The 17,546-nt window shown below is 40.4% G+C and overlaps 1 protein-coding gene across 3 annotated transcripts in view; it reads right to left on the bottom strand.

Moving 5' to 3' along the window:
* ZFAND3 (zinc finger AN1-type containing 3) overlaps window positions 1-17,546 on the bottom strand; it is a 331,480-nt gene that overhangs the window by 13,335 nt on the left and 300,599 nt on the right. The window contains exons 6-7 of one of the 3 annotated variants that reach the window (XM_036024062.1): window positions 16,118-16,122; window positions 1,306-1,966 (exon numbers count right to left, since the gene is read on the bottom strand). The exons of the other annotated variants lie outside the window; for them this stretch is intronic. Coding sequence (XP_035879955.1) covers window positions 1,874-1,966; window positions 16,118-16,122 — 98 coding nt within the window. The 3' untranslated portion in view covers window positions 1,306-1,873. Of the gene's footprint in view, window positions 1-1,305; window positions 1,967-16,117; window positions 16,123-17,546 lie in introns of those variants that run through there. 3 annotated transcript variants of the gene reach the window in all.

Below are 17,546 nucleotides of genomic sequence, written 5' to 3'. Positions count from 1 at the left end.
CTTGACCCTCTTGACCCCTATATTAGCTCACCTTCCAATCTTCCCTGCCTCAGTTAATGATACCATATCCATAGAGCTGCTCAGGCCAAACCCAGGACTCATTCTTGATTCCTCTCTTTCCCTTACCCCTCACAGCATCTTTTTTAGTCATCTTGTTGGCCGTTCCTGAACCCGCCCTGCTTCTCTGCATCTCATGTAACCGTCCTCTGGCAAGAATGAGTGCAGCATGCTGATGGAACAGGAAGAAAACCAGCAGAGCCGGGATTGACTTTGCTGCACTCCAGGCCTTCTCCCTCACCACAGTTGGAGCAACTATCTTTCTCTTTTTTCTTTTCCAGGGTAATTATTCTGAGCTTTACTTTTTAATATTTGTTAATTAATTCCTCTTTGAATAGGTAACATATCAATATAATGGAAACTCAATTTGTATAAAATATTCAGCAAAAAGTTAAGTCTCCAGCCCCATTCTCTCAGTTACCCTCCTCTGAGGCAAAGCAACCACCGTTACCGGTTCTTACATATTCTTGAGAGCCTATCCATACACAAGTAGTTATGTGTATCTTCCAGAGGGATATTTTTAAAATGGAAATCAAATCATGTCACTGCTTTGCTTAAAACCCGTCAATGCCTCCCCACTACTTTAGAATAAAATTCTAACTCCTTGCAAAGGCCTGTGAGCCGCCCCCCATGCTCCTGCCTGCCTCTCTCCTCTCCTCGTGCCCTGTGCTCCAGCTCCAGCGCTGCCTTCTTGGCCCCCACAGCCGATGCTGCTCTCTCTGTCTAGCACACTTTCCACCTCACTCTCTAAATGGCTGGCTCTCTAGCTTTTATATCTTAGCTCAGCCTTCACATCCTTCCAGATGCTGGCTTTCCCTCTGCCAGCTCTGTCACCCTCCTCATTCGCTGTCATTCTGTTACATCACGGCACTGACTCCCATCAGCATATCCCTGACCTGTTCCCTGTTTACTGCATCTCTCCTCTAAGGAGTAAGGGTACCATGTGGTCAGTGGCTTTGTCAGTCTTGTTCTCTGCCATTCCTCTGGAACTCAATAAAGATTAGTAAGTAGATTGAATAAATAATTTGAGTCAACATTTGCCTCATTAAAAAGAAAAGAATTACTTCTAGCAATAAAAGAATATTTAATCCTGGTAATGGGGCTCCTCACCCCAGTCCTGGAGAGGCCTGCTACCACACTGCCTACTTCCAATCACCTAGGTGAGCAGGGGTGCAGTGAGCACAATCCCAAAACTGTTTGTCTGGCTAAGGAGTATCTTATTTCCTCACTTTCATAACTATTCTTTTCTACTGCCATGGTGAGTATGAGCCAGTATTTGCTGAGGTCACTCTGAAAGGCATCCCAAGATGTCCAAGATAGCATTAGACACTCTCCTGGAATTAAAACTTTGCTATAACTCATGATCATAAATTCAGTGAGTACAGATAATGAACAACTGAACATAATATTAATCCTAGGACAACAATTTAGTTCAAGGGAGGATCAATTTAATTGATGCTAGAGTATTAACACATTGCAGATGGCTTAGTAACTTATGCCAGGTGGTCCCAGGGAGGCTACAGGAGGTGGCTGACCCTGGCCTACACCTTTTGGGAGGCCTCAGAGCCACTAAATGTGGTGAAGAGCTTGACCATGCTGGCTTACAACCCAACCACCTCTACAAGCAACACAATCTAGGGGTGGACTTGGTGGGCACTAAAGCCCCACTGAAGTGAGCTGTGCTCTGTGTGGTCAGCTCCTGCACAGCAGCTCCTCCACGTAGTCACAGCTGGTCCTCGCAGCTGCTCAAACTGCTGGTGGTGGGGGAGAGGGTGGTCAATCCCTCCCAGTGACACCAACAGCAATTAAAGCTCAATTACAACAGCACAGAGACCACATGGGGGGGTGCACCTGGAGTGCCCAGCTCAGGTGAGTTGGGAAGGCTGTGCCACTGGGCCCTACAGAACACCTGCTATATAAGGCCATTCTACCAAGACTGGGAGATGGTAGCAGTTCTACCTAATGCAAAAGGAGAAAGCCGAAATGAAGAGACAAAGAAACAGGTTCCAAAAGAAAGAACATGAGAAATCTCCAGAAAAGGAACTAAATGAAATGAAAGCAAGCAAATTACCAAACACAGAGTTCAAAAACAATGGTTATAAGGATGCTCAAGGAACTTAGTGAGATCTTCAACAACATGAAAAGGGACATAGAAACTATAAAAAAGAACCAGTCAGAAATGAAGGATACACTAACTGAAACAAAGAATATTACAAGGAATCAACAGTAGACTAGATGAAGCAGAGAATCAAATCAGCAGTTTGGAATATAAGGAGAAAGAAAATACCCAATCAGAACAGCAAAAAGAACAAAGACTCCAAAAAACGAGCACCGCGTAAGGAGCCTCTGGCACAACTTCAGGCATACCAACATTCTCATTATGGGGGTGCCAGAAGAAGAGAGAGAGTGAAAAACTGAAAACCTATTTCAAAAAATAATGACAGAAGACTTCCCTAACTGCTGTAGGAAATGGACATACAAGTCCAGGAAGCACAGAGTGTCCCAAACAAGATGAACCCAAAGAAGCCCACTCCAGCCCTTGTTAGATAGCTCAGCTGGTTAGAGCTGCTGAGGTTGCCAAGGTTGTGGGTTTGATCCCTGCATCAGGGCACATGCAAGAATCAACCAATAAGTGGAACAACAAATTAATGTCTGTCTGTCTGTGTGTCTCTCTCTCAAAATCAATAAATTAAAAAACTATGAAAAAGCCAACACTAAGACATATCAAAATTAAAATGCCAAAGGTTTAAGACAAAGAGAAAACCTTAAAAGTAGCAAGAGTAAGGCAGTTAGTTACCTTCAAGAAAGCTCCCGTAAGACTGTCGGCTGATTTCTCAACAGAAACTTTGCAGGCATGAAATATTCAAAGTGATGAAAAGAAAGGGCCTAAAATGAAGATTACTCTACCTAGCAAAGCTATCATTTAGAATTAAAAGGACAGTTAAAAAGCTTCCCAGACAAGAAAAAGCTAAAGAAGTTCATTACCAACAAATCAGTATTATAAGAAATGTTAAAGAGTCTTCTTTAAAAAGAAAAAAGATTAAAAATATGAATAATAAAATGGTAATAAATACACACCTATCTACAATTACTTTAAATACAAATAGATTAAATGCTCTAATCAAAAGACATATGGTGACTGAATGGATAACAAGACCTTTACATATGCTGTCTGCAAGAGACTCAAGATCAAAAGACTCATACACACTCAAAGTAAAGAAATGGGAAAACATATTTCATGACAAGGGAAACAAATGCACAAATATTAGGGTAGCAATACTCATACCAGATAAAATAGACTTTAAAACAAAGGGTATAAGAGACATAGAAGGACCTAGCAACTCCACTTATGGGTATTTATTCAAAGAAATCCAAAACACTAAATTAAAAGGATGTATACATGCATATGTTTATTGCAGCATTATTTATAATACCCAAGATATGGAAGCAAGCTAAGGTCCATCAACAGATGAATGGATAAAGAAGTGCTGCATACCCATTAGAATATGATTCAGCCATAAAAAAGAGTGAAATCTTGCCAACGACGACAACACGGACAGACCTAGAAGGTACCATGCTAAGTGAAATGAGACCAAAAGACAAATGCCAGATGATTTCATGTATACGTGGAATCTAAAAAACAAAATAAACTAACAGAACAGAAACAGGCTCATAGAGAACATTTTGACAGTTGCCAGATGGGAGGGGGTATGGGTGAGAAGGGTGAAGGGATTAAGTACAAAATTGGTGGTTACAGAATAGTCATGGGAATGTAAAGTAGAGCCCAGGAAATAAAGTTGATAATATTGTAATAACTATGTACAGTGTCTGATGGGCACTAAATTTATCAGGGTAATCACTCTGTAAGTTATATAAATGTCTACTCATGACGTAATACACCTGAAACTAATAAAGTATTGTACATCAATTGTAACTTAAAGGTAAAAATTAAGTAATTGGTTATTTAAAAAAGAGTATTGACACAAACCTGGCCCTCTCATTTGTAAATCTGGAACATTTGTCCCTTCCTGAGTGAATCTGTAACACCGTAATGCATAGCTCTTGAGAGCAGATGTCATCCTGTGTTTTAACCACAAGGACACACACACTGCATCATGTGCTGACTCACAGCTTCTGTCTTCCAGGGGCTACTGGGCTGACATGGTTCAAGAAGAAGAGTGTGTGTATGGAGAGCAGTGGCCTGAAGTGCACAACAGGTATGCTTATAATCCAGTGTGGAAAAGGCTTGCTCAGGTCCTCTAGAAACAAGTGGACCACTGCTAGACTATGTCTCCTCAATCCATGGGAAATGTCTTCTATAGCCACTGTCTGCTGCCTCCCATGCTATGGCCTAACAACCACCCATCTCCTATATCAAAAGCAGTATCTTGACTGATACTTAGTAGAAAATTTTTGAGGAGAGCATCTAATACCTGTATGTTACACTTCCCCCAGCTCCCCTGCAGCCTGAGTACTCTTTTGAATACACAGGCAACCAGTGTCAACTGTCTTCCAGCTGTCCACCCAGGAACTGCACATTTTAGCATGCACAACAGTTGGTGAGGCCCCGTGGCCACATATAAGGAGGTATCCAAAGGAAACACAGGCACTTCTTGCCATCTCCTCCTTCCAAACCCACAGGCAACAGGGAAAGAGAACAGCTTTCAGTTCTCAGATGGGAATAAGCAGTGGCACCCTCCTCAGATCACTCTACCCTTGAGTAAATGCTGGTGGGCTTCCTATACCCACCACATCCCCATTTCAGCCCTCTTTACATCTCTTTACATTCCTAGTCCTTCTCTTCTCTATTGACTTCCCCTTTTTCTCCAACACCCCTCTTCTTTGCTTCTCAAGGTGCCTCAGGAACTATGGCTGCCGTAACTCCTGATCTGAGAGCAGAGGGTGCTTTCTGCACAGCAGGATCGAGGGCAGGCCAAGTCTGGTGATGCTGTAAGTATCCATATCACGCAGCTTCTATGTGTGCACCTCTCACCCGTCTACAGAGCCCACAGGAGACGTCTTTATTTCCTACTGAGTTCTACCTAACCCTGAATAGGGATGGGAATAACACCTGTACAAACAAGATGTGGAAAGGGGAGCAATTCCCTAGAGAAGCCAGCTGATCCAATTATTTTAGGTACTTCTCTCCAATGAATTATAGGACTGACTCATACACCCTTTTCAGCTTTTGGCCTCTAAACTTTGTTCCAATATTTCAGTCACTCCAAACTACCCAAATCTGCAGTAGGACAGTTCTTCTTCCCACTAGCTAGCAGAGACCATTTCTCAGCGCCAATTCCCTGCCCATCCAGCACTTGAGTGTCTAGGTATCATGCCCTTTGTGGATCTGTTCCAGAGATCCAGCTCCCTAGAAGCGTGACTTTTCAGTCTCAAGAGACTACTGACACCAGGCACTTGTGTGAATCAACAACCCATAAACAGTGTACATTGAGGTATGGATAGTGCGCAGGTATACTGAGTTCCAAGAAGGGCTTCTCCCTATCTGCCTTCCAAAAGACAGCAGTGCTCCCAGAATGCAAGTTCTTTTCCTGTAGCAAGCACAATGTCACCAACACTGGAGAGCTGGGGCTGCTATTTGTCACAGTCATATTCAGGCTCACTGCCAGGAACATGATAGCAAAACTTGAAGTGGTGAGGCTTTTCTTGGAGTCTGCCTCTCCAGGGCCCAACAGCTGAGAAGTAAGGGCTATCATGTGATCTTATCAGAACATTGGTCTGCTTAGGTAAAACCACTTTCCAGAAGCAGAAACAAACTTCATTGATATTGATCTCTTCAGAGGGAAGATGCTATAGAAATCTCCTCTAATAAATAAAGGATTCAGGCTCCAGGCCTGGGATGTCAGTCCAGCAAGGGAAGGAAGCTATAAGACTCAATGAGTCAGAAGTATTTACCGGTCATCTGTGCCCTGTTTACAGAGCTCTAGGTGTGGGGGATGGGTAGAGAAAGAAAAAAAATGTCTTTGGTTCCTGCTTTTAAAGGCAGCTGGAGATGCACAGAGAAGAAATCAGCTGAAGGACATAAAAAGAAAAGCAAGAAATCAACTGCAAATAAAATCAATACAATCCACTATGTGTAATAAATCGGGGGCACCGAGGAGAGGTCAACTGCATAAGGTATCCAGGAGGAGATAAGTTTTCAAGGAAAATGAGGACATGAATTAGCACTCAGGAGAAAATGGAATGTACACATCAATAAGAATTAAGTGTGGCTCATATTACCCAGTGCAGTGGGGGACAAAAAGGTGGTAAGCACTGTGGGCCTTGTGCTCCAGGAGCATCTATCTAGATGGACTAACAAATGGCACATGGAACACAACTGAACACAGTGCACTGGGATGGCATTAACATGGTTCAAGTAGTTCTCACACAGTAGGTCGTACACATTTTTACCATTCAGCGTTCAAAAGAAAGCACCTCTGAAATGAGGGGTGCTTAAGGACTGGGCTAAGATCTGCATGGCTGAGACTACAGACAACTCATGCTATAGTCATCTCACTGTGCAGGGCATCCCATGGGCCAGTTTGGGGACATACGAAGTGATGGGATTCTGGGAACTCAACAGACCTGGGCTTGAATGCCAGGAATTCCCTTACTTACCTTCAAAGCTTGAGTTTTCACTTCTAAAAATGGAGTATCACTGTCCAGTGATGCTTTCATAGGGGTCAACTGATATAACACAGATGCAGGCATCCAGTGTGTAACAAGTGCTCAATAAACCAGTTCTCTTTCCTTCACCCAGAGGTTAACACCATGAACTGCAGTAGGCGCTTGGAGCCACCAAAGAACATGGTATGTCCCTCCCATTCCAGGAGGACAGATATGTAGACAGACAATTAATATGTTCTGAGAAGTGTAACAACAAAGGCCAACCATAAACTATACCAAAGAGACTACCTTTGAGTACTCTCAGAAGAACACTGGCAGGTGAAAAGTTTTGTTAAAAAAGACACCCAGATTTTGTGAGGGTCTCTGATGAGAAAAACTGTGGAGATAAACACTGAGTCCAGTCTGGCATTCCTGTGACTAACCATGTCCTTGATGCCCTCACACCAGTTCTTTATCCCTGTGAATGATCTTGCCACTTCAGTAACAAGGTGCTGGAAAATCACAGCCACTGCATTCAAATACTGGAAGTACAGGCTCGCAGGAGAGCACGGTGATTTGTGCTAGGTCACTCTGGAGGTCAGAGTGAGGAGGCAGGAGGACATGTTATACAAAGAGGCTCATTTTAGTTGAAGCAGCGCCTAGTCAATCTACACTGCCTGGCACTAAGACATGCCACACTTCCTGCAGGCTGGAGTGCACACGGTGGCTGGATTATGTGTGCCAGGACACAACTGTTATAGTTTCTGCTGTGTCAGCTCAGGGGGCTGGAAGTTACCAGACAGGTAACTTCCAAGTTATTTGAGTGCTTAGATTTTACATCAGAGAGCGACAGGTTTGTTAGGCACGAGTAAGAGATTAGTGAGGTTTCTTTCACACAGTAGGTCTGTGACATCCAAACAGCCCATCTTATTCATGAGGCAGATAAACCACAGGTTTTATTTATGCAAATACACCTACCCCAAAGTCAAGTATTTAATTAAACCATAGCTTTTCAAATAATTTTAATTGGACCAAGCAAGCAATGCTACCCTATCTGATAGTATACACAGGGTGGCAAAAGGAGGTTTACAGTTGTTTATATGGAAAATAATACAATAATTAATAAGTAATAATATAAGAATAAACTCTGTGCTTCGTGTACTCATAACTGTATGCCTACTTTTGCCTTACCCTGTATGTTTTGTCTGATTTTCCTCCACCTACCAATAAAAATTCAAGGCAGATAAAAGTATGCAATAATAAATAATGCTAAGGTTCTCTCTCTAGACCTTATTCCTTCAGCCAAATATTCAACTGGGAAACTCTCAGGTGGTACATGCACCTTGGCCTCGAGAATTTGCATGGAGACTGACCCAAACATTCTATGGCTCACTTGCCTGGGTCTGCCTTCAAACACTACTACAAAAGGACTCTCCCCTAAAGGTAATCAGCAGGCTCACGAGAACACCACATTCCTGTGACTTCTAATTTTTCCTTGTAGTTATTAGTCAACACCACCCAGGTACCCACTGTAGGCTATATTCTAACAGGGAATGTAAGAAGCTGCAGAATGATCCTGGCCCCTGTCATTTTGGATGATTTTAGAATCCAGCAGGGGACAGCAGACCAGTGGAAGAAGGCATGTGTTAAAAATTCAGAAGATAGAAATCTCAAAGTAAAAGAAAATGGAGCCAGCCACATCTGATATAAAACATCTATGATGTGGATCACCTGGTACTGGAAATTTCTAGTAATTCTATTTGGTCTTAAATTACCTTTGCATTTCTTATGAAAAATGAGCTATTAAGTGTAACTTTGGGGTATATTAGAATTACCTGAGTAACTGCAATTTTACTTTCCAAAGAAGTATCCTATCCTCCCCTACCCAGGGTCTCAGGCCCACATTTTTTAAGAGGCACTGCTCAAGGGGGACTCGTAAGAAGAATATAGTAGGAAGACTGAGTATGTCTAGTAGCAGATATTTACATAGCGTTGTGAACACAAATTACTCAGCAAAGGTTTTTCAACAACTTGTTATCAATTTAAAAAAAAATTCAAAGTCTTATTTTTTTGGCTAATACTATTTTTACAACTGGTCTAATTTGGTGACATTTTGCCATGAAGGGTCCACATGAGTCCTGAGCAACGTCTTGAAGGCCAAACTAAGAGGAGGTTAAAAGAATCAGGTGTATTAATTTGGTGGAAAGACCAAGAAATCTTCTGAGTACCTCAGAAAGATAAGCTGGTTTCAGTGGAGATGACGGAGCAGATGTTCAGGGAGGGATGGGCAGGAATGCATGATGAGAAGCCGTAGTTAGTGGGCTGAAATGTATGCTGACAGGGGGAATGGGAGTCACACGGGTCAGAAATGTTACAGTAGTCCTGGAACTGGGGATCAAAGGCTGCATGAAATACCAATACTTAGTACACAAGTCTGACCTGAAGCTAGTAACAACCTCTCTGGTCTCAGCTTCCTCATTTATGAAAGAAAAAAATGAGGTTTGACAAAATGATTGCTAAGGCTCTTTTTAATCTTGGTGGTATTTACCCATACATTTAAAAAATTTTGTCTTATGGTAAAAGCATTTAATTTAAACAAAGTATCTTTAAGCATCTCTCAGTGTGGTTTGCTTTCATTATCTCATGTAAGAATAACCCAGAGAAGCACCTGGGGTGTGTGTTACCATAAGGGTTGGAGAAAAAGGAGTGTTCTCAGGCCACCAGCTTTCCCCACTGCAGACACACACATCATATACAAGTAAGGGCAAACGGAGTGTGCTTTAGCCGTAAAAACAGTAACGAACCATGGGGTGACAAAACTCTTCAAAAGACAGTTCTGTGGACCTTTTAGGCAATATGGTAGCTCACCATGGGCAACAACATCTGCTTTGGGGAATGTATTTGAACATTTCCTATGTTTTCATAAAATGCATTCAACAGCTACAAATATTAAAATTTGTCAGGGTGAGGGATAGAGATGGAAAGCAACTGCGTGAAATCTACAGCTAAATCATATTCAGTGATAAAAAACTGAATGTTTTCAACCTAAGGTTAAGGAAAAGGCAAGGAGGTATACTGTCAACACTTCCTCCTCTCAATACTTCTATTAAACAGTAGTTGGAGGTCCTAGCCAGTGCAATAAATGAAAGGAAAAACAAACAAACAAACAAACAAACACAAGCAAGCCATTGGAAAGGAGAAAATCCCAAGGAATCTAGAACTAAAAAATGAATTTAGCAAGGTTATAGAATAAAAAAGATTACATATAAAAACTAACTTATTAGGAAGTCACAGCAAAGGATACTCTGAAAATAAATTTAAAAATTCTATTTACAGCAGCATCAAAAATTAAAATACGAATTTAACAAAAGACATGCTAAAAAATAGAAAGCAATGTTGAGAAATTATAAGAGACTTAAATAAATGGAGAGACATGTATTCATTAGAAATATTAGAATATTAGAATATTTTAAGATGGCAACTCTGTAAATGTTATAAATGGGTGAACTATTTGAAATATGAACAGACTCTTCACAAAAGAAGAAATATGAGTGGCAAAATAGCAAATGAAAAAGATGCTTAAGATCACTGGTCATGAGGGAAATGCAAATTAATAGAGCATAGTGACAGAGTACCACATACCACTAGAATAGCTAAAGTTAAAATGAATGACAACATTAAATGTTGCAAATTATGGAGAAATCAGAACCCTAATACACTGCTGACAGGGCTTTCTTAAACTGTTAACTATATACTGACCATTCAAGCTGGCAATTCCACCTCTATGTATCTACCCAAGAGCAATTAAAACACATGGCCACACAAAGACTTGTGCATTAACATTTACAGCAGTCCTGTTCATAATATCCCCAAACTGGCAACAACCCAAAGGTATGTCAACTAGTAAATGGATAAACAAATGTGATATTATCTATACAATGGGATACTACTAAACATTAAAGAGAAATGAACTAATGGTATGTAACAACATGGATAAATTTCAAAAACATGCTAACATGCAATATACACATAAAACTATATACAGTATGAATCCATCAATATTAAAATCAAGAAAAAGCAAAATTATATTAACAAAGCAGATCAGTGGTTACCTGAGCCTGGGGTAGAAGAGTGTAGAGATTCACTAAAAAGGGACAGAAGGGAAGTTTTGGGGGGTAATAGAAAGACTCTAAAATTTGAACTTGGTGATGGCTATACAACTTAAACTTACTAAAACTCAATGAACTGTAAAGTAGGTAAATTTTACGATATCTAAATTATATCTCAAAAAAATCTGTAAAAAAAACAAACAAACCCACAACCTTGCTGGGCAAAGAATTCACTGAAACTATTTACTCTTGGACCTAAAACAATAAAATATCAGTAATTAATTTCCTTTTGTAACAATCCATTTTTCTCCCTATGAAGAAGTAAGTATTCTACCCAAATAGCCTTGAGAAAATTATTGTTGTGCTGTGATGGCTGCTAAGAATGGACCCTAGGAGTGGTTGCAAATTTGCTATGCAGATGGAAAACACTTTACTTCATGGGACAAGGGTCTCCTGGCTCACCTGTCAGTCGGTAGGGTATGAGCAGGGATGTGGCACAGGCTTCAGCAGATGTGCTCTGCACATTGTCTTTTAAAAGCTTGGTCTTTGATGCCTGTGCTGGGGAAGGGAGCTATTCATGTTTCTGAAATCTCTCTACAGCCTCGTCAAAGGACAGATGGTAGGCTGGATCTCTGGGACAGTGCTGAACTAACAGGCTAAATACATGAAGTTCATGTTCAGTAAAAGGTTGATTTGTTTTGTTTTAACACTTCAACTTGTAACTTATGGAGGAGCAGCAGAGGGACTGTTTTGTTTCAGATGACACTTCTTATACGTTAAAGATTAAATGGGGAACGCAGACAGCATATTCTTGTTTAAGTAAAAATATAGTGAGAGTGAAAGAAAAGGATTAGGAAAAACAGAGAATTTCCTCAGAATTTGCCTGAAGATTTCTAATAACCCTTACTTAGCTTTCACAAACATAGTAATTCCCATCAACTTTGTGTGTGTGTGTTTCTGGAAGGGTGGGCAGGACACCTTCTCTTGAGCCATAGGTAACATACACCTACTTGCTGTCTTAGAAGTACTGGAGAAGCTTTTGCCTTTCACTGCCAGACTTAGCATAAAAAAAAAAAATAGAAGCTCCTAAAGGGCTGAGGACTTGGCAACCACTCTCTATGTACATATGGCAGAGCATGGACTCTGCACTCCATGGCAGTAATAGTAACACCTAACCAGCCAAATCAATTTGGTCACAATAAAAGATCTCAGGTGTTTCCTTGGAGAGCAGGGTATTATGACAGATCCAGGCCAGAACTCTCTACACGGAATACAGCCTTTCATAAGAACATACTGCCTTTTCTTTTCTCTTTTCTTTTCCTTTTTCTTACTTGTTTGTTTGTTTATCTGCTGCCTTGTTTTCTTTTAGAGTCATAGGATAAAATACCCAATGTTCCTGACAGGTTTACATCACACTTGGACAAGAGTGAAGACAAAGTCACACACATGGGCTTATTTGTGGTGATTTTTGATCTGGTGAAATAGGCCAGCCTGGAAATTTTATGTCACCAACATGCTTCATAATCACCTTGCCCCACATGGAGCCTCAGTATATCACTACTCGTTCACTATGCAGTCCCCTGTAGAGTCAGCAATGGCTGTGACAACACCTTCATTCTTTTTCACTCAGTGAAATCAATTCATACACTTCCCAGATTATTCTTTAAAAAGATCCAACAGCCACCTCAGCTCTCCTGTGTGCTTACTTTAAAAAAAAAAAAAAAAGTCAAATTAGACCGTGTTGGTTCACAACCACTGATAATGTCTCACTGCAAACCAACATCTGAACCCTCCGGGCCTGGAATCTGGAATCCTTCCTTCCCGTTTTAGTTGTCTCTCCTCATTCTACCCCAAGGCTCCACCCAGCTGCCCAGAGGTCACCTCCAGGATACAGCTTTGTCCAAGCATTCCCTTCTTCCCCACATCTAAGTCCCACTTTTCCTTTAAAGCCCTAATTGTGGAAGCTTGTCCAGAGTCTTTCAATTAAAATTTATCTCTCTCTCCCCATATTCCTGTAACATAGGGTTCATACCTCAGCTAAAACTTTTATGGTAGGCTGCCCTAACACACCAGTTACTTTATGCATATGTCTGCCTTCCTCTCAGGCCCAACAACTTTCTACTTTGCACACATTTTAAAATCATGTTGGGAATCCTTGCAAAGTGGCTCATTCCAGAACTCAGTAAAGGTAAGGGGCATACCATGTCACAGAGACACATGTTTTGAAACATGGTATGGAAACACAGAAGCTTAAAAGAACTTCCACTGGCCAGCCAGTATGGGACAATTTCAGCACCAAAATAATTAGGCTTAGTAATGAATTAGAAACCATTAAAAAATATAGGAGCCCATGAGTCCATACTAATAAAAGGTAAATAAATGGGGTGGGAGAGGGTTCTCACTTACTAAAGAACATTGAATGCCAAATGGTAAATGTTAGAAGAAGGGCTAGAGTTAGAAAATCATCATTGTGCAACCATCACAGTAAAGACTGGTTCAGGCAACAATCATCAATGAATGCTAAACCTTGGAGACATTTTTTTGGTGAAGAATGGGACATTTACATGGTCATAAAGTATTTCCCCCCAGCAACAAACAAAAAGCCAACCAACTGAATAGAAGAAAATGTTTATAAACAATACCTCTGACAAGGGCTTAATATCCAAAATATATCAAGAACTCATATAAGTCAACACCAAAAAAACAAACAATCCAATTAAAAAATGGGGAGAGGACCTGAAAAGACATATAAAAGACTTCTCCCAAAAGGCATATGAATGGCCAACATATATATGAAAAGATGCTCAACTTCAGTAGCTATTAAGGAAATGCAAATCAAACTACAATGAGATACCACTTCATATGATTAGAATGGCTATTTTCAACAATGACAACTAACACTGTGTTGGAGAAGTTGTGGAGAAAAAGAAAACCTCATTCACTGCTGGTGGGGATGTGAACTGGAACAGAGCCTATGGAAAATAGTATGGAGGTTGCTCAAAAAATTGAGTTACAATATGACCCAGCAACCTACTCTTCTGGGTATCTACCCCCAAAATTTGAAAACATTTATTCACAAAGATATACATACCCTATGTTCACTGCAGTATTATTCACAGTGGCCAAAAATGGACACAACCAAAGTGTCTCTTGATAGATGACTGGATAAAGAAGATGTGGTACATACATACAATGGAACACTACTTGGCCATAAGATGAAATACTGCCATTTGTGACAACATGGGTGGATCTTGAGATTTAATACTAAGTGAAATAAGTCAGCCAGAAAAAGTTAGTAACCAAGTTCACTCATACGTGGGATATAAAACTGAAAACAACAAATGAAGAAATAAGACAAATACACTCATAGCCACAGGCAACAGTACAGTGGTTGCCAGAGGGCAGGTGGGTGGGGAGTGGTAAAGGGGGTCAAATATATGGTGATGGAAGATGATCTGACTTTGGATGGTAAACACACTATGCAATACACAGAACTGTACACTCAAAAACTAGATAATTTTATTAACCAATGCCATACCAATAAATTCAATTAAATTTTAAAAAATGCATTAAAAAAGTATTTCCCCAGCTTGTTTTCTAGCTCTAAGGCTAAAAGTATTAACTACATAGCAAAAACATCAAACAATACCTTGAATGGGTGAGTGAATCACAACACCAACAATGAGAGGATAATAGGTGCCTATGCCTTCCGATATAAAACCCTGAGAAGGACACAACATCACTTACATAGTATTCTGGCTGGGAGTATGTACTCTGAATCTAATCTTGAAGAACTATCACACAAACCCCAAATGATAAATGTTCTACTAAAAAAATGTGTGGGTGGGTACATGGGTAGGGGGAGAAGGGTATAGTCTTTAAAAGTGCCAGTGTCATTAAAAACAAAGACAGGCTGTGAGAGTGCTCTAGGTTAAAAGAGTCTAAAGAGCCATGACAACTAAGTGCAGTATTTGATCATGGAATAGAATCTGTGCTGGACAGGAAAAAATGCTTTTTGTAAAGGACATTATTGGACCAACAGACAAAACTGGGATATGGATGAGAGACTTGATAAAAAGCATTGTATCTGTGTCAGTTTACTGACATCGATAATTGTGCTGTGGTTATATAAAATAATATACCTCGTCTTAGGAAACATTCACTGATGCTTAAAGGACTGAATGGCAATGATATTTGCAACTTACTCCCAAGTAGTCCAGGAAAAAACTTTTAATTTCCAAATAAAATGTTGCCCTGGCTGGTGTGGCTCAGTGAATTGAGTGCCGACCTATGAACCAAAAGGTCACTGGTCTGATTCCCAGTCAGGGCACATGCCTGGGTTGTGGACCGGGTCTCCAGCTGGGGGGGAGGGGGGGGAGGGGAGGAGACACAGGACCCTGTGAGAGGCAACCAATCGATATATCTCTAGCACATCGATGTTTCTCTCCCTCTCTTTCTCGCTCCCCTCCCCGCTCTCTAAAATAAAATCTTAAAAAAAAAAAGTTAATGGTAACCACACACACCAAAATAAAACTGAGACATATAACTTAAAAAAAGAGGAAACCAAGGAAAAAAGTATGGAATACCACCGAACAAAGACAACAGACAGAAACACAAAGGAAAAAGAACCAATGGAGGCACAGAGCTACCAGAAAACAGGAGATAAAATGGCTACAGGAAATTCTCATACATCAATAATTACCTTAAATGTAAATGGACTGAATTCACCAATAAAAAGGCACAGAGTAGCAGACTGGATCAAAAAACAAAACCCAACCATATGCTTGCCTTCAGGAGACACATCTAAGCTGCAAAGACAAAGACAGACTTAAGGTAAAAGGGTGGAAAATGATTCTACAAGCAGAGAGTATTCACAGAAAAGCAGGCACAGCCATACTCACATCTGATAAAATAGATTTTTAAGATGACAAATGTGTAACAAGAGACAAAGATGGACATTTTATGATAAAGGGAACACCACATAACACTGAAATATTTAAAACAATTACTAACAGAACTAAGGGGGAGAAACTAATGAAAAAATTTTTTTAAAAATTCCTGGAGACTTCTTTTTATCTAATTGTTTAAAGTGAAACCCAGGCATTCTATTTTTTTAAAAGCTCCCCAAGATTGATAACTGTCTAGAACAGCAGTTCTCAAAGCAACATCCTCATATGGGAACTTGTTAAATATGCACAGGCCTCCTGACTCAGACCCTGTGGGGACAAGGCCGAGGAGCTGTGTTTTACCACATCCTCCATATGGTTCTCATACCCACTTAATTGAAAGCCACTGACCTAGACTACAGATCCTACACTCTGTATATCTGGCTCCTATATTCCCACAAAACCTAGCAAAATGCATTGTGTCGTATCTCAATAAATGCTTGCTGAATTTAGTTTGGCAGAAACGACCACTGAGGCACTTGGAGGCGATTACTCTAACGGTCCCAGCTAAAGCATCACTGAGAGTTTCTAAAGTGAAAGTAAAGTTTATTTCAAAAGCAATAAAGGAAATCAGATTACTCACAAGAATAGTAAAAGCACTGTTGTCCCTAAAGGGAGCGTATCAGCTTACAGTTTGTTAAGTCACTGTCCATTGAATATATGTGATAACTTATGCAAGCTATTAGACTGGTATTTAAAAATTAATTCTGTGGTCCTGGGAAGAAATGCACAGTGATTAAAAAACCATGCTATGTGTATCATGCAAGGTCTGCTTAGAAAACACAGCATTCATGTGGCAGCAATGTGGCCCAGATTTGATGAGGATGGCCAGATTTCAGAAGAACATCCTCTAGGTGGCATCTGGAGAGAAAAAGACTTCTATAAAGAGAATGAACTGTCAATCTGCTTACTGAGTAGAAAATAGAACAAATCAATTTTTATGCAACTGTTTTCTATCTTGAGAAGCTAAACTGCTGAAGATACTCTAGCATGGAGGGTATCATCCCATCCTCACCACATGCCTTTTCTAACTGGCATCCTGAGTGACTTCACAGGAAAAGGGTGTTACTTTGGTATTGTTGATTTAAAGGCTATCTAGTCACAGTGAAGCAAAGTAGAATTAATCTTCAAAATTCACCTATTTACTGAAAACCCATGGAGTGTCTTGGCAATTAACAATTCCTATCACCTCTAGCTGTTCCCTAAGTGAGAAGGCTCAGAACTCGTCTTACAAATTGCTCTTCTGAAGATCAAAGGGAAGCTGAATGTGTCTGTGTGTGCTCTCCATGAGACTGTAATTTAATGGAATTTTTAGAAAAGACTTGCTGGCAATGTTTGGATGACAGCCCCAGGGCAGAGGATTCAGGGGAGCTTGGCCACTCTTCCCTTTGGAGCATCTTCCCTGTCTTTAATTGGCACCTCATTAGAAATTAATGAAAATGACATCCTCTGTTCTTCCTGCTCTAGGCAGTGAATGCTACAAAAAGGCCCATCACAATTCATAACACATTCAATTTATATAGCAATGGCTCTTAAGCATTATTTATGAGATGTGAATTTCTTGTCAGCAGTTAATAACCTGTACAGAGTGGAAGGGGAATGGAAAAAAAGATTGTGAATAAATATATATAAATTTTCTGCAGTGGAGAAGTGTGCTGTTTGAGTTCAAACTACCTTCCTGAGTCCTCACTTTCAGTAGAAAAGTACTGTTCCCCCACCCCTCTAAAACCTTTCAGGGCAGTTAAATGTCTCTCCAACACTCTATGCATCCTCAAGGAAATAAGTATACAGCTCACCCTTTCCTGGAGAGATCCAAGCAGACAGGCAG

The sequence above is a fragment of the Phyllostomus discolor genome, chromosome 4, assembly GCF_004126475.2.
Source record: "Phyllostomus discolor isolate MPI-MPIP mPhyDis1 chromosome 4, mPhyDis1.pri.v3, whole genome shotgun sequence".
Taxonomy (NCBI): Eukaryota; Metazoa; Chordata; class Mammalia; order Chiroptera; family Phyllostomidae; genus Phyllostomus; species Phyllostomus discolor.
This window is presented reverse-complemented; position numbering and strand designations above follow the sequence as displayed.